The sequence below is a fragment of the Xenopus laevis genome, chromosome 6S, assembly GCF_017654675.1.
Source record: "Xenopus laevis strain J_2021 chromosome 6S, Xenopus_laevis_v10.1, whole genome shotgun sequence".
Lineage (NCBI taxonomy): Eukaryota > Metazoa > Chordata > Amphibia > Anura > Pipidae > Xenopus > Xenopus laevis.
The window spans coordinates 53,595,218-53,615,867 of record NC_054382.1 but is presented as its reverse complement, the minus strand read 5'-3'; the positions used below and the strand labels follow the sequence as shown (position 1 = coordinate 53,615,867).

The following is a 20,650-nucleotide window of genomic DNA, read 5'->3' as shown; positions in this document are numbered from 1 at the left end:
ACTGGAGCTGTCCTCTCACCTAACTCCACATGTTCCTTTGAACAATTCTATTCCTGATTTGGTTCCTGCCCTTTCAAGTTCCATATCCAAAAATTCACTATCATATCCCCGATGGAGAAACCTCTCACGCAAATCACATGCCTTTTGTATTGCCATTTTCAGAATATTGCTTATTTCGAAATACCCTTAGAAATTGTGTGAACGGAATTGATCTCAGAATAGAGGGTGGATCGAAACTATGTGCATGTAAGACCTTATTCCTATCTGTGTTTTTTCGATATAAAGTAGTACCCACACCACATCAGAACGAAAGATCCTGATGTCTTAAAAATCTTCTGGAACCCTATCGCTAGTCAATGTAAACTTAACCGAAGTAGGGAGAGAGTTGAGCTCAGCAACAAATGACCTGAGTCCAATGTGGTCCCCTGCCAAATCAAAAGCACATTATCAATATATTTCTTATGCAAAATTAATCAGAATACACTGGAAAGATGTATTTCTTTTCAAAAAAATCCCTAAATAGATTTGCATATTAGGGGGCCCACATTGGACCCCATTGTGGTCCCCGTTTGCTTTAAGTAATAAGTACTCTCAAAACGAAAATAGTCAAGTCCGCACCATTTCCAACAAAGAACATTCAGTAGGTGGATTACCTTCATGTCCCTCTATTAATGCTGCTCTGCATGCAGAGACACCCAGATCCAGAGGTATTATTGTATATAAACTTGACACATCAAGTGTAGCTAAAATTGTGTCCTCAGGCAGTAGACCAAGACCTTTAAGAATTTGAAGTATAGCTGGTGTGTCTGCTATGTAAGAAGCACAACGGTTGCAAAAAAGAATCAAGATAGCAAGCTATATTGGAGAAAAAAGAGCCACATGCAGATATTATTGGTCGACCATGTGGTGATGTGACTGACTTGTGTATTTTTGGAAGAGTGTAAATGATTGGGCATCTGGGAAAATCAATAGAGAGACATTGACAACACTTATCACTAATCCATCCGGCCATCACAGCTGTATTTAATAGCATGTCGACTTCCTTTTTAAACTTATCAACCGGATTTCCTTTAAGTTTAGTATATACCTGACTCTCACACAATTGTCCCAATAACTCCTTTCTGTAATAACAGCGGTCCAATAATATAATTGATTTAACTATTTATATATGTTTATATAATGTTTGTAGCCAGTACAATCATTTTTGTAGCCTGCAGACAGTGAAATAATTTTTGTATTTTTGTAGCCAGTATAATCATTTGTGTAGCCTGCAGACCGTGAAACAATTTCTGCAGGAAAATAATTTACACAGCGGATCGGCTTTTAAAAAAAAAAAAAAAAAAAAAAAAAAAAAAAGCCCTACCCTAGATGGGGGTCACATGTACTTAAAAATCCACAACTGTATATGCAGGCTACACAAATGATTGTACAGGCTACAAACATTATTTCACTGTCTGCAGGCTACACAAATGATTGTACTGGCTACAAACATTATTTCACTGTCTGCAGGCTACAACAATTATTGTACTGTCTGCAGAAATTATTTCACTGTCTGCAGAAATTATTTCACTGTCTGCAGAAATTATTTCACTGTGTGCAGGCTGCAAAAATTATTTCACTGTGTGCAGGTTACAAAAATGATTTCACTGTCTGCAGGCTACAAAAATTATTTCACTGTCTGTAGGCTACAAAAATTATTTTACGGACTGCAGGCTACAAAAAATATTTCACTGTCTGCAGGCTACATAAATGATTGTACTGGCTACAAACATTTCACTGTCTGCAGGCTACAAAAATTATTTCACTGTCTGCAGGCTATATTTGTGATATATATCATCACTTGCCCTTGCGGTGTGTACTATGTAGGGAAAACCAGTACCACCCTAAAAGAACGTATTGCAAACCACAGATCTGCCATCAGCAAAGCTCTAAAGGAGGGAAAGGCTTTACAGCCCGTGACAAAACATTTTTTTGCTAAAAGGACACCCACTACCATCTTTTAGGTGTATGACCATTGACTTTCAACCCCCACTGGACAGCAGGTGCCCTTAACATCTCTTCAGCAGCTTGCGTATTGTAAATGACATATACTATCATGATAACTTGTACCCCGCGGCCGCTGCTCCACTCCTGGCTCCTGCTGTGTGCGCAGCGCACCTGTCAGCTCTACTCTGTCTTTGAGCTGCCTGTGGTGGCCGCGCAGCGGTGCAGATGATCGCTGACGCTTCCGGGCAGTGTGCGCACGCTGTGCGCAGTGACGTCATCACGTCACATGACGTGACTGCGCTTGCGTATGCGTCACTCTGCGCCAGCCTCCTTATTTGCAATGGCGCTCTCTCTCGCTCCTCCTACTCCAGTCACGATCCCTTTTACCCTCTCAAGGCTTGATCTTTCTAACGCTTTCCTGTCCCTCTGAGGTCCTGCTTCATCTTCCGCTCCCACCCGACATCCATTTCCGACTCGCTCACTCTGTGCCTCTCTGATATCACCTGCTGCCCTCACCGTCCATGAATCAATCTCCTGGCCGCATGTATAGCTCTTCACTTCTCTGCATTGCAACTGTAACGCTCTCCTCTCTCAGCCCTCCTCCCTCATTCTTAACCCGTTACCTCTCCTACAATGGTTTCTACGTCCCCCCACCATAAATCTCTGGTGTCGCTCCGACGCACCGGTCCTGAGCTCCTTCCTTCCTTCACCACTCTGTCTGCAGCATTATGCCATGGTGAATCAATGAAGCCAGTAAAAAAGGTACAAAAATGAAACTGGAACTAAAGGGAAACAGACTAAATGTTGGCACTGTGCATATTAAAATAGAGCAAGGCAGACACTGCATGTACACAGAAACACTGTAGATTATAATGAATAATGCACCCCCTACTGTAATTTATAAAGATATTTAAAGTCACCTCGGAGTGACCTGTATAAAAGTCAGGTAACTCCTTGGTGACTTCTAATATCTGTATAAATTACAGTAGGGGGTGCATTATCCACTATATATTTTCTAATTATTGCAACAGTTGATGGTAGGTTAAAAAGTATAATATACATATTGGATATATTTAAAAGTTATTTATGGTTTAATACATAATTATTTCCATTTTATTGTCTGTGTTATTTTATTTTGCATAAATGATTGGATAAAGATTCGCTTCCAGAAAATGCGGGGGGGGGGGGCACAGTAGCTGGGCCTAGGGGGGCAAGAAGGGTAAATCCGGCCCTGAGGACAATGTGACACAGTCCACATACCAGTATGCTCAGTTTGGCACCTGGCTACGTGAGTGGTTTAGAGATGCATACCAGCGCTCCTTTGGTGTGCTGGCTGTGCATCAGACTATTTCACTTCTACTATGCCCCTCTGCGCACTAAATATATGTCTGTATCTGTCAGCTGCCGGTGTGAGCTGCCCGTGGTAACATGCTGGGAAGCAGCTACCGGCCGAATAGCTGTCTTGCGCTTGGATGACAGTAAGCCGCATAGGTTGCCTAGCAACGATAGTAGCGCTCATGTCACGGAGCGTGACAACTTCCAGTTGCCAGTTCACCGCTGCTATGACTGAGCACGGGTTAGACCATGTACTGCCTACTTTCTGACAGGTCTTATCTTCAAAATCCCACAAGATGCGCACAAACCATAAGCAGGGGTGATCCTGGCCCCTCCGCCGCCTGAGGCAGCAGCAGTTACTGCTGCCCCCCCTCCCCTGGAAATTCGCTCTTAAAGTACCAAGAGCAGCATTTTTGCTGCCCCTAGTAACTAGTGGGGCGCTGCCGCCTGAGGCGACAGCCTCAACTCACCTCATTGGCGAAGCACCCCTGACCATAAGGTAAGGGGGTACTGTACGATTTTGCGTGTTTCTTCTCTTTAACACTATACACCTCTTTTTGCTCACACGTGGGTTGCTAGGCACCCTAGCAACTAGGGTTTGGCGCCATTTTCTCTGTTTAAACTGGCTGTCTGTGTTTTGGCACTGTTCTCACCCTGACAAAGATTCCTGTACGGAATTGAAACGTTAGTCCACTAATAAACCTTTGAAAGATGGGGATATTTATAAATCTTAACAGACTGGCACCCAGCATTTGGACTATACCTTTGGTTGTGTGTTCCTAATTCGCTTGGATTATATATATATATATATATATATATATATATATATATATATATATATAAATTATATATACTGTATATATACATAATAATACATATATACATAGGATCATAATAATTATAATTTACTGTTTTTATTTTTTGCTTTTGAATTTGTCCTATTAATCTTTCTATGTCAATAAATATGAATTAAACACGCATAGTTTGTTGACAATGTCCCAAATGATATGATAACCCATAACAAGTAAACCAGAATGTCTTTAGATATTATGCATAATTTGTTTTAATCTCCTTTCCCGTAGTTCTGTGCAACTCTTGGGACAACTAATTCTTGCGCATTTGATAACCTAATGGAACTGGGATCTGTCTGTGAGTCTTTAAATAATACCTACTTTCAACTCAAGTTAAATGCCTGATAAACCTGTGAAATTTTTAAGGAAAACAATTTCCCCCAATGTTCTTTAGAGCTTTATTGCCCCAAAAGATATCAGTTTCTATTGATGACAGAGACCACCTTATGGTGCAGGAACTTGCATTACTTGGGTGCAGGCAAACATGGTGGATTTTGGAGCGAAACTCAAAATATCCCGTGATCTACCATGTCTGTCTGCACCTGAGTGCAGGCTCCAACTGTAGGTCCCAATTGCATTCACACTACACACTATGGCCAGTTTCAGGAGTCAATTAACCTCTTTGTTTGTTTTTTCAGTCCAAGAGTGAAGGAGTGGCTCACCTTTACGTTAACTTTTAATATGTTACAGAACTGAAGAGCTGCTGAATAAAAAGCTATATAACTAAAAAAAACACAAATAATAAAAAATTAAAACCAATTGTAAATTGTCTCAGAATATCACTATGCGCATCCTATGGGAAGTTAATTCAAAAGTGAACAACTCCTTTAAATGAACTTAAAAGTACTTGAACTCACTGTATATACTTATTCATCACGTTGTGTTTATGGGTGTTTATCTGTAATGTAACAGTAAGGAAGATATGGGGCTTGAAACCATATCCCCTTAAAGTAGATTTTTTTTGTTTACGATTAATGAAATGTTTGATTTTTTTACCATGTTTTTATTTGTTGCATTCCTATTAAAAACTTTATCTAATGAAACTTAGTTGGCAATCCTATTTTCTACAATTCTTGTACAGGTATGGGACCGGTTATCCAGAATGCTCGGGACCTGGGGTTTTCCGGATAACGGATCTTTCCCTAATTTGGGTCTTCATGCCAAGTCTACTAGAAATTAATGTAAACATTAAATAAACCCAATAGGTTGGTTTTGCTTCCAATAAGGATTAATTATATCTTAGTTGGGATCAATACAAGCTACTGTTTTGTTATTACAGAGAAAAATTAAACCATTTTTAAAAATTTGGATTATTTGGATAAAATGGAGTCTATGGGAGATGGCCATTAGGTAATTCGGAGCTTTCTGGATATCGGGTTTCCGGATAAGGGATCCTATACCTGTACCAATTTTTTTTAGCACTTTTTAATAAATGTATGAATAATGTTCCTGTTCCTACAGGTAATGCTGAAAATATATGGATGCATATTGATGCGGCTTATGCCGGAAGTGCCTTTATCTGCCCAGAATTCAGATATCTCATGGACGGTGTGGAGGTAAGTTCATGTGTCATCAATAGCAAAAAATAGCAAGTTCTTTTGTGCGTTTCCTTTGTTCATCACAAATACAGAAAGCAGATTAGTACATGAGAGAATATAGGCCACATTAAACAGTTCCAAAGCTGAAACCATTCATAGTCCGCTTGCAGCTGTAAGAGCGCACAATGTGCTGGTGGCACCTTTCTTCAGTGTACGTCTTTGTAACTCAGGTCATAGCTTTTCAGGAAATATCAATTATTGAACTAGAACATGCAAGCTTCACATTTCCCCAGAATTGCTCCGTCTGTCAGAATGTATTTTATATTTTCAGAAATATGAAAGTATCTATGATAAATTACACTCTGTATATTCTTTAAGTAATGCCACGTGACAGTAATTCATATTCTGATTAGAGCTTTAGTTTACATGATGAATTAAGGATGTCAACATCCATGGATAGTTTTACATTATATTATTTAGTATGTGCATTTACCACCTGGTAATAAGGTAGAGAACTATTTCAGAAACTGGGTACTTGGTATAGCAGTGCTTTCATTTCCTGGCAGTTTCTTGCATGTTAGAAATGGCTCAGTATGTCCTATTAATATAAAAAGACAATTGCAGTGGCTGTCAATCACCGATAACCCGGTAGGCGGAAATTCATAACCACTAATCTGATGAAATGAGAGGTAGGCAATGCAGAAATCAGCCTGTTGTAATTTCCTGTCAATTTTCCCTTTGAATTAATTGCATTGCTTGGCGAAGGAAATTAATGAGAGCTGCTCTTAGCCTCACAGCATCTGTTAGCTGAACAAAGCAAAAGGCAGCTGTCAAGCATGTATGGCAGTTTTATTATTTCCTGTTTACTTAAACATGAAGTTCCGTTTGAGAGCATACTGCCCCAATGAAAATGTTACCATCTATTGAATTCATAGCGGATTGGTGGATTTTCAACTAGAAATGCACCTGCTGGATCCAGGAAGCCATATATTGACTAGAAATCATAAACCTAGTTCTCTGGCAGAAGTAAAACAATTCTCCAGAAATGTACACAGGGACATTTAGAAAGGTGCCACTACATCCTCAAAGTGTATTGAGTTCTATTGATTAAGTTGTGCATATGTTATATGTCCATCAAGGACAAAGTAGAGCCAGACAGCACCGCATTGGAAGGGGAGGCAGGCAGGGCACTGAACTGAAACTATTTTCAATATGTCTTGCACTCAGAATGGTTATAGGAACCTACAGTTAGAATTAATAAAGTTAGTGTTTGTCCTTTGTTCAAGGCCTATAGCACATTTCATGGATTCCATGGTGGGAAAAAACTTGTATTGATTTCACCAGCCATAAAAATACAAGCCTTCCAGAAGCAGCCTAGATTTGTAAGACTTTGCTTTCATTATATAATATAATACTTTCTTGCCTTTCATTTATTGTTTAGTTTGCAGATTCATTCAATTTCAATCCACACAAGTGGCTCCTGGTAAACTTTGACTGCTCTGCTTTCTGGTAAGTCAGGACTAGGCAAATGTTTTAGAATTCTGTACTGTATTAATATCAGGGCTGGAGTTTGAGAAGAAGGGAACCCCTGTCAACATGGCTATACTTTTACAGGTATGTTTATATGAAAAATATCATGATTAGTTGATTTTAGTAGTCTTCGGTTTATAAAATGTGGGTAATAAAATGACTGTAAAGTATCCATATTGCATTTATCTATGTTTCTACTCCTAATGGACTACCTTTATGCTGGGGATCAGATTTAAGAAAAGATCAGATTTAATAGGTGCCTTCAAAATGGACCCTGTTTATCTTCAGTACGACCTGCAAGAATCTGGCTGGTGTTTGGGCTTCTGCAATTGAGATGACACTGTCATCAAAATAAAAAGCATGTCATTTTCCTGACATCAAAATATATTTTGTAAAGTCATGTAGTCCTGACCTCAGCATAAATGAACACTATGGGACAAATTGGAATGTGGAGTGCGAGCCAGGCCTGAGCCTCAACACTCTGCACAGAAACTGTATTAATGCTCTTGTGGCCGAAAGTAATTAAATCCCAACAATGTTCCAAAAGCCTAGAGTAGAGGCTGTTATATCAGCAAAAAGAGGATTAAATTAATATTAATATCTTTGGTTTAGGAATGAGATGTTGGGAAGGTATCTGAATATTTTGGGGAATATTGTATCTTCCTCTGCAAATGACCTACATATAAAACAGTAATGTGTGTATATTAAAATCTCATAAATTATTCTGTGTAAATGACAGGTGTTGTTTTAGTTACCATATGTTTAAAAAAGCGCTGCAAAAAAGATAGCAATGAATCATTATTATTTTAGTTTCCAGTGTTCTGTCAGGATTCTGATATTGAAATATTATTTTCAAAGTATTTTAGAAACCTTAAAAAGTTAAATATCAGAGAAATGCTACATTTTCATACTGCTATTTTTTTGTGCTGTAAAGGGCACCACTTCCTCCCCTGCTCATAGTAATTATTATAATTTTGTATAAACTTTTTTTTACCTTTTGGTGATACAGGCCCTTTCAAAACCATAGTGGAAAGTTAAACTCATATTGAAACCAGCATATTGTTATTTATATAGATATGCAGTACAACTGCTTTGCATAATAACTAAGAGCACTAAGATCAGTTGAACATATTTGTCTGTTGATGACTACTCTTGTCAGCTTGGATTTAGAAGGAAGGGAAATGGTATAAATAGTGCAGTAGCATTAAGTGATGACAATCTTCTATGAAGTTCAACAACAAACAAAGTATGATTTGCCTCATGGGGGAAATATGGAAAATATACAATATACTGTGTATGTGTATATGTATGTATATATATATATATATATATATATATACTGTGTGTGTGTGGAGAGAGAGAGAGAGAGAGAGAGAGAGAGAGAGAGAGAGAGAGAGAGAGAGAGAGAGAGAGAGAGAGAGAGAGAGAGAGAGAGAGAGAGAGAGAGAGAGAGAGAGAGAGAGAGAGAGAGAGAGAGAGAGAGAGAGAGAGAGAGAGAGAGAGAGAGAGAGAGAGAGAGAGAGAGAGAGAGAGAGAGAGAGAGAGGAGAGAGAGAGAGAGAGAGAGAGAGAGAGAGAGAGAGAGAGAGAGAGAGAGAGAGAGAGAGAGAGAGAGAGAGAGAGAGAACGTGGCAGGGGCATTTTGTAGGCCAAAGGGCATTACTTTGTACTGGAAAGAACTGCCTGGAGTGAGAAAAGCAGTTTTTTTCCTTGGCCTATTCCGATAATGGTATCTGCCAATACCCTTTTGTTAAATCCAATGTTGTCAGATAACGAGCAGTTTTCGTCTAGCTTCGGGAATCCTATAGGGTTTGAGTTTAACTCAAACACCTGGCTCAGTGGCAATATCATGCTCAACAACGGGAGTCTTTCCTGGGAGGTCAGAGAAAGTATCCCTATTCCTCATTAAGAATTCTTTTACCTCCTGTTTTTGGGAGGTAGACAAAGTTTCTGCAATGGTAACCTCAGGGACCAGAGGGGTCTCGTGAGTTACCTTAGAAACAGCATAGGCTGGTACTGCAATCAATGATGTCCTGTCTTTCCAGGGTTTAAGTAAATTAACATGATAAATTTGTTCTGGCTTCCTCTTGCCAGGTTGGTGTACCCTGTAATTTACCTCCCCGACTCTCTCAATTATTTCAATAGGGTCCCTGCCATTTTGCAAGGAACTTACTCTCCACCGTGGAGACCAAAACTAGTACTCTGTCTCCAGGTGAAAAAACACGTATTTTAGCATTACGGTTGTATATCCTTTGTTGGGCAGCCTGGGCTTGGGCCAGGTTTTCTCTTACAATGGGCATAATTGAAGCAATTCTGTCTTGCATTTGTGATATGTGTTCAATTACACTCCTGTGGGGTGTCACTTCCCCTTCCCAGGTTTCCTTAGCTATGTCTAAGAGCCCCCTAGGATGTCTCCCATAGAGTAACTCAAATAGGGAATAACCTATAGAGGATTGGGGAACTTCCCTAATAGAAAACATAAGATAGGGCAAAAGGCAGTCCCAGTCTTTCCCATCTTTGTTTACTACCTTTTTCAACATACTTTTTAGGGTCTTCATGGGTTACCCATTTGCACAGGGCACAAGGAAGGGACCTCAGGTAGTGATCCAGCACCACCCTCTCAATAATCTCTGGCCCAGTCAGGGACTCTGACTGCAAGCATTTTTTCACCAGGTGCATCAGGTCAAACATCTGGGAGGGTGGAGGCTTGTCTGGGTGATAAGCCCAGCTGTAATTTGCAATTCACCTGGCAGAGGTGCCAATAGACCTGCCCACTGCTCTTTACACCAACCCTCTCTTTCGGCAGTCCGCTCAAATGTAGTGAGATATGCCTCCGGATCATCCTCTGTTGTCATCTTTTGGAGGAAGCGACTCACATTGATTTTGGTCACGTTACTATGTGCTATTGCAGGTGGCTCCAGGGGTCTCTGTGCCAACTGTTGGACCAATCCTGTCAGTACCTGCCGTATTCCTCTGCAGCTTTTGTTCACAATCTCCTCCATGCTGTACAGTTCTTAAGGGAACACCACCCCTTTTTTTCACAGTCTCTGCAATATTATACTGCCCTTTATTGCTTTATTTTGTCCCTGCATCCATATGTAAGGGTTTGGGTAGCTGGGATCAGTTTTCCTGGGGTAACACAGCCCATGGCACAAGCACCACTCATGAGAGTGTAGTCTCTTTTTGGCAGTTTATTGTCTCTTGCAGCAAGAATAAACAAAACAAACAATTCAAAATAAAATCCTTGCCACTTAATGGGCTTCTAACTAATACAGGTCAGTTTTCCTAATTAACCAGGAGAAGGCCTACCGCCTGTCTCCCCAAAACAAAGAACATACAGGAATATACAAAATCCCAAATATTTTGGTGATTTCAATCCCTCTCACACAGGCAGCTTTCCTGTGTATTTTTCCCAGCCAGTAACTCCCCACTCTGGCTTGAGCTGCCTTTTTAATTAACCACCTGAGATACCTCAGTACAACTCAAAACACCCGGGCTGGACTAGCAGTCCCGGAACAACTCTGTTAGGAACCTTGGGCATAAATAAGCTCCGTCCTGGACTTTCCCGGGTATCCTAGTAGTGACCTCACCACAATATATATATATATATATATATATATATATATATATATATATATATATATATATATATATATATATATATATACACATATATACACACACACACATACACACACACACATGTAAGGCCTGTCTCTTTGGACAGGCCTTACACTGTCCAAAGAGAAATGCATTGAGACAAGTTTAACATTTGCTCAGAGAAGATTCAGTAATTGCTATTACATGTGTGTTGGTATATCTATTACTATATAGACATCCAAGGCTTATTAAGGTAAACAATGTCAGATCTTTCTGCAGCTAGTTTCCCCTGTAAATAGGTGTTAACATGTAAATCCATTCAAGAATAAAAATCTCTAATTTTTCTAATCTACATGGTGGAGGGCTGATAATGGAAGCCAGTGTTAGCCACTCCCTGTTTTTAGACCACACCCACTTTAAACCACACCCATGTTACCGCAAGACCATGTCCGCATAAATAGCACACCAAAAAACCAGATGGTTGGTGCTCACTGCAGGGATCAGGGCCAGAACTAGGGGTAGGCAGAGTAGGCAGCTGTCTAGGATGCCATCATTGAGGGGGCGCACTATTAATGGGGGTTTTTTGTTTTAATTTTTTTAAGCGTTTATTTAATAATTTGTTTCAGTAATCATGGTCACTCAGTCAGGTGGAATCCCCCTCCTTCACCTTCTCCCTCTTGCCAGCAAGTAATAGCTCCTTCTGTGCGGTGCGGTGGCGCACTGTGCATATACCCGCCAATTACATCACTGATGTGACAGAGAGAGGCAGAGAGCTGGCAGCCTGACTGGTGTGGCTCACGCTTGCTGCTGAGGCCTTGCACAGTTGCACTGAAGACATTCTTTCTGTTACTGTGAAAGTGTGAAGCTTCCTGCTGGCACAGCCAGGTACAGATTTGGGCCAGGGCCATATGTTTGCTGTTGCTGCTGGGCTGGGCACTGGCACAGGTAGATAAATACTTGGGGGCAATATGATGTGATTAGATTTATTTTTGGCTGCTGTTGGCACAGGTAAAGATTGGGGGCAATATGATGGATGGCTGCTGAGCTTACTGGCACAGGTATGGGGGGACAATATGATGGATGGCTGCTGACACAGGTATAGGGGGGCTGTATTATGGATGGCTGCTGGGCTTACCGGTACAGGGGGCAGTAATATAAATGAAAAAGTGTTGTACATTTTCTTGCTTTCTTTTTTTTTTTTTAAATTCTGATTTATTAGAAATTTTAAAAGGGTTACAGAAAAAAGAAAAAGGGGGGTAATACACTCCGGGAAGCCAAAGAACAGAATAAAGCATCCATTTAATCATACATCATATAGTATCACAATGATATCGAGGGAGCGACCCTACATCCCTGAGTGTAATAAGAGCCGCTGATAACAACATAAGACAATCGTCATAGAGGGGAGAGGAGAAAGGTAAGAAAAGGAAGAAAAATGAGAAAAGAAAAAAGGAAAGAATAGAAAGAGAGAGAAATCTTCTAGCAGTCATGAATATCGCTCGCATAGGACGCAGCATAGATAGATAGGGGCCTCCAAGTCCGGGAGTTAATACCATCATTCTATTATTCACATAAACTGTCACATCACCATAATGTAGACAATAACAATGATGCACCTACCCTGTTATAGTGAGATGTGAACAGGGATCCTCTAGACGGGAGAGGCCAGCTCCCACCGGACAACATCCACATGCAGATCCTACAATGTGCAAGCTATGCTTGGAAATCGAGGTGGATCGAAATCCCAGTGCTATTGCTTCCCCAGGAGCGACAGGCCAAATCAGGAAACACATCCCATCTCCAAATACATCACTAAAGTCAAGGTTATCTAAGTCTGCAATAGCAGCTCGTATTTAGCTGAATGTTTAAACTGTACCCAATAAAACCATTTCTGAGTATATTTCTCAATATCTTGTGTGGATGATGCTTTATATCCCTCGAACCTTTCAATCTCAGAAATCTTCCGTAACCAATCCCGTATCCTGGGGGGAGTACGTTGTTTCCAGTTCATGGGAACAAGAAGTTTAGCTGTATCTAACAAGATTGGTACCAGAGATTTGCGATAAGCCTTGATTGAAGTGGAAGTGTGGTGAAGAAGTATCTCCAAGGGTTCATTAGGGACATCCACATCCGTGAGTTCTTTAACGACATCTCTAATCTGAGACCAATAATTCGTCAGACCCGGGCATCCCCAGAAGATGTCCCAACCCCTTCATCGCATCTCCAACATGCAGGTGAAAGTGTGCGATATATCTTGGCCAATTTAGCCGGAGTCCTATACCATTGACTTAACAATTTATAATTGAGTTCCTGAATTTTACAGCAGGTCGAAGTTGAGTGCGCTAAACAAACAATCTTATCCCAATCCCGCTCCTCCAGTCGAACTCCCAACTCTGCCTCCCATTTATGCTTAAAGACACCCTTCGGTAGGTCTGTAATACTTAGAATGCATTGATACAGGAAGGAGATCGTTCTATGAGGAGTATCTTTCGATTCCCAAAGAAGTTCTACCTGCGTAGGAGGTTCAGTAGTCGTTAAATGCAAGCGTCGGGAAAATATAAAATGTCTCACCTGCTCTAGCCAAAATACATCCATAGGTTTTGGGGGGACACTAGGAAATAGAACCTCCCATTGTGGGACTGTAGTGCCAAAAAGAAGAGATTGAATCCCCAAATGTCTCCTCAAGGTCCATCCGACGTAAGGGCGCGGATTTAATCCCGGGGGGAAAGTAGGGTTGCCGAAAATAGGTGTGTGTATCTAAAGGGTGCATGTATCCACTTCCCCGTCAAGACTAATCTATCCCAAATTTGAAGGGTGTAAAGTAGCTTAGAGTCAGTTTTGTCTGTTATGCGTCTCTCAGATGACATCAACCAAGGTAAAGCCATCAGTGGAGTCAGTGAAGATTCTTGTTCTATACCAACCCAAAGTTTACTAGTGTGATGGAAGGCCCAATCAAAACACCTATTAACTTGTGCAGCCTTCAAATAAGTGTCCAATCTGGAAGTCCAACGCCTCCGTTGCGCTTTAGAGCCGACAATTTAGAGGCAGCTATCCTGGGATTTTTATGATTCCAGATATAATTGATAATCAGACTTTTCAATATCCGTAGAATGTGTTTGGGGGGTGGGTAAGGGATGGTCTGAAATAAGTACAGAAATCTCGGCAAAATGTTCAGTTTAGTCACATTTATCCTGCCAAACCATGATAAAGGGGGCTTTTCCCAGGCCTTCAAATCCAATCTCACCTTATCTAACAATGTCTCATAGTTCGTTTTCACAGTACGAGCAATAGAAGAGAATATAGCCAAACCCAGGTAAGTAATATGTGTTTGGGTGTATTTAAAGGGGAAATTGTACATAAGATCGTAATATTCTTGTTTGGGCAAAGAAATGTTTAACGCCTCCGATTTGGTCAAGTTTATTTTAAAATTGCTAAGTTTAGTAAACCGATCAAATTCCCTCAATAAATTGGGTAAAGATATACGTGGATTGCGGAGGAAAAACAAAAGATCATCTGCATATGCAGCAATTTTATGGGTGGTGTCCTTCACAACTAGTCCTGAAATATTGGGGTTTGCCCTAATTTGGTTCAAGAAGCCTTCAATTGACAAAGCATACAAAAGGGGCGAGAGAGGGCATCCCTGACGGGTTCCATTACAAATTAAAAAGGGGTTGGAAAGTGTACCATTTATTTTGAGTCTAGCGTATGGGGATGTGTAGAGTGTCATAATCCATGACATCATTCGGGGACCTATCCCAACCATCCGTAGGGACTCCGCCAGGAAGGACCAGTCTACTCGATCGAACGCCTTTTCGGCGTCCGTAGAGAGAATCATAAATGGAATCTGTTGTTTCTGACTAAAATGCATAAGGGAGAATAATTTATTAGTATTATCTCTAGCCTCACGACCCTGAACAAAGCCTACTTGTTCCTCATTAATGAGGGACGGAAGCAATTTCTGGAGGCGTTGAGCTAGCACTTTAGAATACAATTTCAGGTCCACATTGAGAAGGGAGATTGGTCGGTAACCCCCCGGGTCTTGTGGGTCTTTACCTTTTTTATGGATAAGGGCAATATGTGCTTCTAAAGCTTCTCTGGGTATGGGTTTCTCGGACGAGATTGAAGTTACTGCTTCTAGCAAATGTGGCGTTAGGAGAGAACCAAACTCTTTATAGTATGCAACCGTAAACCCATCGGGGCCTGGAGCTTTTCCCGACTTAGCATCCATGATAACCCGCAGTAATTCTCCAGTAGTAAGAGGTAAGTCTAAAGCCTGGACATGTTCATCCGTAATCTTATGTAAACCAGCCTCCGCTAGGTATGCCCGTATGCTGTCTAATTTGTGAGTGGCTTGGGAGTGCTGTAAATCAGAGTTAGGGAGTTGGTACAATTTAGAATAATACCCTCGGAAAATTTCGGCTATCTCGGAGGTTCGATGCGTTGTAAGCCCCTGATTATCTTTAAGTGCCAAAATATGATTACGCGTCTGTCGTTGCCGTAGGGTTGATGCCAACAATCTCCCACATTTGTTCCCGTGTTCAAAAAATAACTTTCTGTTTAAATCTATCGCTTTTTCAGTGTAAGAGGTATAGACATCCCGTAATTGTTGTCTAGCCTGCGTTAGTTCCGTCAAGTAAGAAGGTCTCCCAGTTTGTTTATGTTGTCTCTCTAAACTATGGATTTTAGCTAACAATTTATTCATGGCACCCATTTTTTCTGCCTTCTTTCTGGCTCCCAATTTAATAAGTTCACCTCTCAAGACACATTTATGAGCTAGCCAGATCATCCATGGGTCCATCCCCTCAGTTTTATTTTCTATGAAGAAATTTTTTAAGAGAGTTGCTAATTCTGGTTTGAGAACCGGGTCTCTAATGATGGAATCATTAAGTCTCCAGGTCGGTTGAGATCTGGTGAGAGAGGGAACACGAAGTAGGCATGTGACCGGTGCATGATCTGACCAGGTGATCACATCAATTTTGGCCGTCTCCAGCAATCCTAGATCACTATGTTTAACAAAAATATAGTCCAATCGACTGTATATATTATGTGGGTGCGAAAAGAAGGAATAATCTTTAGTGGCTGGATTCAACAATCTCCATGTGTCAATTAAAATATTGGTTCGCAATATATCTTTGATAGCAGTGAGGGTCCTACGAGAAAGGTTCGAAGAACCAGAAGAAGTGTCTAATCTCAGGTCAAGAGCTGTATTAAGGTCACCCCCCACAATATAAGTCCCTTCTCCAAAGGCAGCAAGATCTTGCATAAAATCCTTTAGCGCACTCAACTGCTCAGTCGGTGGTAAGTACACAGAAGCAATAGTGTACGTGGAATTGTTTATAGTCCCCTTGACCAAGTTATATCTCCCTGAAGAGTCCGTTCTCACATCTATAGTGGAGAAGCCCAGGGCATCTGCAATGAGTACCGCAGTACCACGCCGTTTAGAGTGGAACGGCTTGCTAGTATGGATCGTGGAGAACCCCTTAAATCGTAATTTCGGGATATGACCTAGCTTAAAATGCGTCTCTTGTATAAGCATAATTTGAACACCCAAACGTTTCATTTCCTGATTCAGCCTGTGTCGCTTAAAAGGGATATTTAAACCTTTAACATTTAAAGTACCTACTTTCACCTTAGCCATAACGATGTAGTGGGGATGAGAGCCAGCCTCTCCCGTCCAGCAGGCGACCCATGCGAGGATCAAGATTGACAATACAGGTGCTAGAAGAGATAGAAAAGCAGAAATAGAATAAGAAAGAGTAAGACATAATCAAATACAATGTCAAAGAGCAATAACCAATTCCCGTAAGGCAGTAACCCTACGGTCGTATCTGTAACGTTCACAGCGTGGAACCGCTGTAACGGAGGATAGCCACTCCAAGGGGAGTGGATATGGTGGGAGCCCAGGGGTGTAGCCATAGGTAATTGTAGGCAAAGACATGATGATGATGAAGTAATAGTAGGTTTATTGCAGTCGGAACACAGAAACACAAAAGGCAGGAACAGGCAAAAAGGCTAATCGAGGTATCCAGATGGTGAGGGAAAAAATGGGGAACACAGGAACAAAGGTACTCACTCAGGAAACAAGGTAACAAGGTTTTCAGGAACTAGGCATACAAGGTTTTCAAGATTCAGGTTCAGGTTCAGATTCGCAGGTCAGGAACAAACAGAATACAATCAATGACTCAGCCCTGAGCAAAGCTCAGGGCGGGGTTTATAAAGGGAAGGTGATTAGGAAATGGGAAACACATGACGGGTAAACGAGGTGGGTGGAAAACAGGCAGATTACCAGAAACAATAGACACAATAGTTCAGGACCAGTCCCGAAAGCCCCCAGTGGCTCATGAGGTAAGTGCTACAATGAGCAGAACAGCACCACCAGAGTTCAAGTCCCGGGCTGATCCTGACATTACCCCCCCCTTGAGGATCGACCTCTGGGCGATCCCAGGATCAAATGGTCCCCCATCCTTTTTAGTCCAAACCCTGGGGAAATGGACAGAAGCCTCGTCAGAAACGAGAACAGGAGCTTCTTGAGGATTGACCTCTGGGCGATCCCAGGATCAAATAGTCCCCCAGCCTTTTTAGTCCAAACACTGGGGAAATGGACAGAAGCCTCGCCAGAAACAGAAGATTCACCAGGATGGGAAAACAAAACAAAGAAATCGCTGGGGTCAGGAGCCAGAACAGGAACATTGGCAGAATTAGGAGCCAAGATATCACAGCCAGAGTCGTAAACCAGGACATGAAGACAGACAAGACCAATACAGGCACCCATCACGGGTGGTGGACCAGGAGCTTGGACACCCATCACAGGTGGCAGACCAGGAGTACTGGAACCGGCTGGGCTGCAGGCACGGAGACTGGAACCGGCTGGGCTGCAGGCACGGAGACTGGAACCGGCTGGGCTGCAGATACAGAGGCTGGAACCGGCTGCCTTGGCATGGTAACGGGCACAGGCAGCTTTCGGGGAGCCGGCACAGGCAGCTTTCGGGGAGCCGGCACAGGCAGCTTTCGGGGAGCCGGCACAGGAGCAAGGACCGGCTGGGAAGCCGGCACAGGAGCAAGGACCGGCTGGGAAGCCGGCACAGGAGCAAGGACCGGCTGGGAAGCCGGCACAGGAGCAAGGACCGGCTGGGAAGCCGGCACAGGAGCAAGGACCGGCTGGGAAGCCGGCACAGGAGCAAGGACCGGCTGGGAAGCCGGCACAGGAGCAAGGACCGGCTGGGAAGCCGGCACAGGAGCAAGGACCGGCTGGGAAGCCGGCACAGCAGCAAGGACCGGCTGGGAAGCCGGCACAGCAGCAAGGACCGGCTGGGAAGCCGGCACAGCAGCAAGGACCGGCTGGGAAGCCGGCACAGCAGCAAGGACCGGCTGGGAAGCCGGCACAGCAGCAAGGACCGGCTGGGAAGCCGGCACAGGAGCAAGGACCGGCTGGGAAGCCGGCACAGGAGCAAGGACCGGCTGGGAAGCCGGCACAGGAGCAAGGACCGGCTGGGAAGCCGGCACAGGAGCAAGGACCGGCTGGGAAGCCGGCACAGGAGCAAGGACCGGCTGGGAAGCCGGCACAGGAGCAAGGACCGGCTGGGAAGCCGGCACAGGAGCAAGGACCGGCTGGGAAGCCGGCACAGGAGCAAGGACCGGCTGGGAAGCGGCACAGGAGCAAGGACCGGCTGGGAAAGCCGGCACAGGAGCAAGGACCGGCTGGGAAGCCGGCACAGGAGCAAGGACCGGCTGGGAAGCCGGCACAGGAGCAAGGACCGGCTGGGAAGCCGGCACAGGAGCAAGGACCGGCTGGGAAGCCGGCACAGGAGCAAGGACCGGCTGGGAAGCCGGCACAGGAGCAAGGACCGGCTGGGAAGCCGGCACAGGAGCAAGGACCGGCTGGGAAGCCGGCACAGGAGCAAGGACCGGCTGGGAAGCCGGCACAGGAGCAAGGACCGGCTGGGAAGCCGGCACAGGAGCAAGGACCGGCTGGGAAGCCGGCACAGGAGCAAGGACCGGCTGGGAAGCCGGCACAGGAGCAAGGACCGGCTGGGAAGCCGGCACAGGAGCAAGGACCGGCTGGGAAGCCGGCACAGGAGCAAGGACCGGCTGGGAAGCCGGCACAGGAGCAAGGACCGGCTGGGAAGCCGGCACAGGAGCAAGGACCGGCTGGGAAGCCGGCACAGGAGCAAGGACCGGCTGGGAAGCCGGCACAGGAGCAAGGACCGGCTGGGAAGCCGGCACAGGAGCAAGGACCGGCTGGGAAGCCGGCACAGGAGCAAGGACCGGCTGGGAAGCCGGCCACAGGAGCAAGGACCGGCTGGGAAGCCGGCACAGGAGCAAGGACCGGCTGGGAAGCCGGCACAGGAGCAAGGACCGGCTGGGAAGCCGGCACAGGAGCAAGGACCGGCTGGGAAGCCGGCACAGGAGCAAGGACCGGCTGGGAAGCCGGCACAGGAGCAAGGACCGGCTGGGAAGCCGGCACAGGAGCAAGGACCGGCTGGGAAGCCGGCACAGGAGCAAGGACCGGCTGGGAAGCCGGCACAGGAGCAGGTGGCTGGAGAGCCGGCACCGGAGCAGGTGGCTGGAGAGCCGGCACAGGAGCAGGTGGCTGGAGAGCCGGCACAGGAGCAGGTGCCTGAAGAGCCGGCACAGGAGCAGGTGACTGAAGAGCCGGCACAGGAGCTGGAGACTGGAGAGGGTGCTGGGAAACCGTAGAAAAACTAATAAACTGGGGTTCAGGTCTGAGAGAAAAAGAGGGTGACCTGGGTTTGGCAGCTGCCACAGGAGCAGAAGGTTGTGGAGGAGACAAGGGCCCAAAAACTGGAAGTGGCCGATCTGACACAGGCCAGATAGCAGTTTGTAGTTCATCTTCATCCGAGTCTAGATCCTCCCAGTCCTCATTGAAGACTGAATCCTCCCAGTCATCATCGGAGACAAAATCCTGCCAGACATCATCAGTGAAATGGATAGCGTCTTCTGCCTTATCCTCTCCATCCCAAGGGAGTTGCAGTTTAACAACAGAGTCAGAAGGCATGGAGGGCTTTCCCAAAGGCTTCTTGCAGTTAGGCTGAGTCATTCTGTAACGTTCACAGCGTGGAACCGCTGTAACGGAGGATAGCCACTCCAAGGGGAGTGGATATGGTGGGAGCCCAGGGGTGTAGCCATAGGTAATTGTAGGCAAAGACATGATGATGATGAAGTAATAGTAGGTTTATTGCAGTCGGAACACAGAAACACAAAAGGCAGGAACAGGCAAAAAGGCTAATCGAGGTATCCAGATGGTGAGGGAAAAAATGGGGAACACAGGAACAAAGGTACTCACTCAGGAAACAAGGTAACAAGGTTTTCAGGAACTAGGCATACAAGGTTTTCAAGATTCAGGTTCAGGTTCAGATTCAGATTCGCAGGTCAGGAACAAACAGAATACAATCAATGACTCAGCCCTGAGCAAAGCTCAGGGCGGGGTTTATAAAGGGAAGGTGATTAGGAAATGGGAAACACATGAGGGTAAACGAGGTGGGTGGAAAACAGGCAGATTACCAGAAACAATAGACACAATAGTTCAGGACCAGTCCCGAAAGCCCCCAGTGGCTCATGAGGTAAGTGCTACAATGAGCAGAACAGCACCACCAGAGTTCAAGTCCCGGGCTGATCCTGACAGTATCCCACAGGTTCCCCTCCGATAGGGGGTGAGGGTAATGAGTAGCCTTAGCAGGAGACAGGCTCCCGGTCTACACACAGCAAAACAAAGCGGAACATTTAGCAGCCAGCACAATAATAGGCCGTTAAGTATGGGGGAAGAAAAAAAAAAAAAGGGGGGGGGAATAAA

The 20,650-nt window shown here is 44.2% G+C and overlaps 1 protein-coding gene across 1 annotated transcript in view; it reads left to right on the top strand.

Annotated features, from left to right (window-relative positions):
- Window positions 1-12,747, top strand: part of LOC121395060 (aromatic-L-amino-acid decarboxylase-like) — a 55,639-nt gene extending 42,892 nt beyond the window's left edge. The window contains exons 4-7 of the mRNA XM_041567584.1: window positions 4,404-4,470; window positions 5,634-5,728; window positions 7,152-7,219; window positions 12,470-12,747. Of these exons, the coding sequence (XP_041423518.1) occupies window positions 4,404-4,470; window positions 5,634-5,728; window positions 7,152-7,219; window positions 12,470-12,479 (240 nt within the window). The 3' untranslated portion in view covers window positions 12,480-12,747. The remainder of the gene's footprint in view (window positions 1-4,403; window positions 4,471-5,633; window positions 5,729-7,151; window positions 7,220-12,469) is intronic.
- Window positions 12,748-20,650: the final 7,903 nt, after the last annotated feature.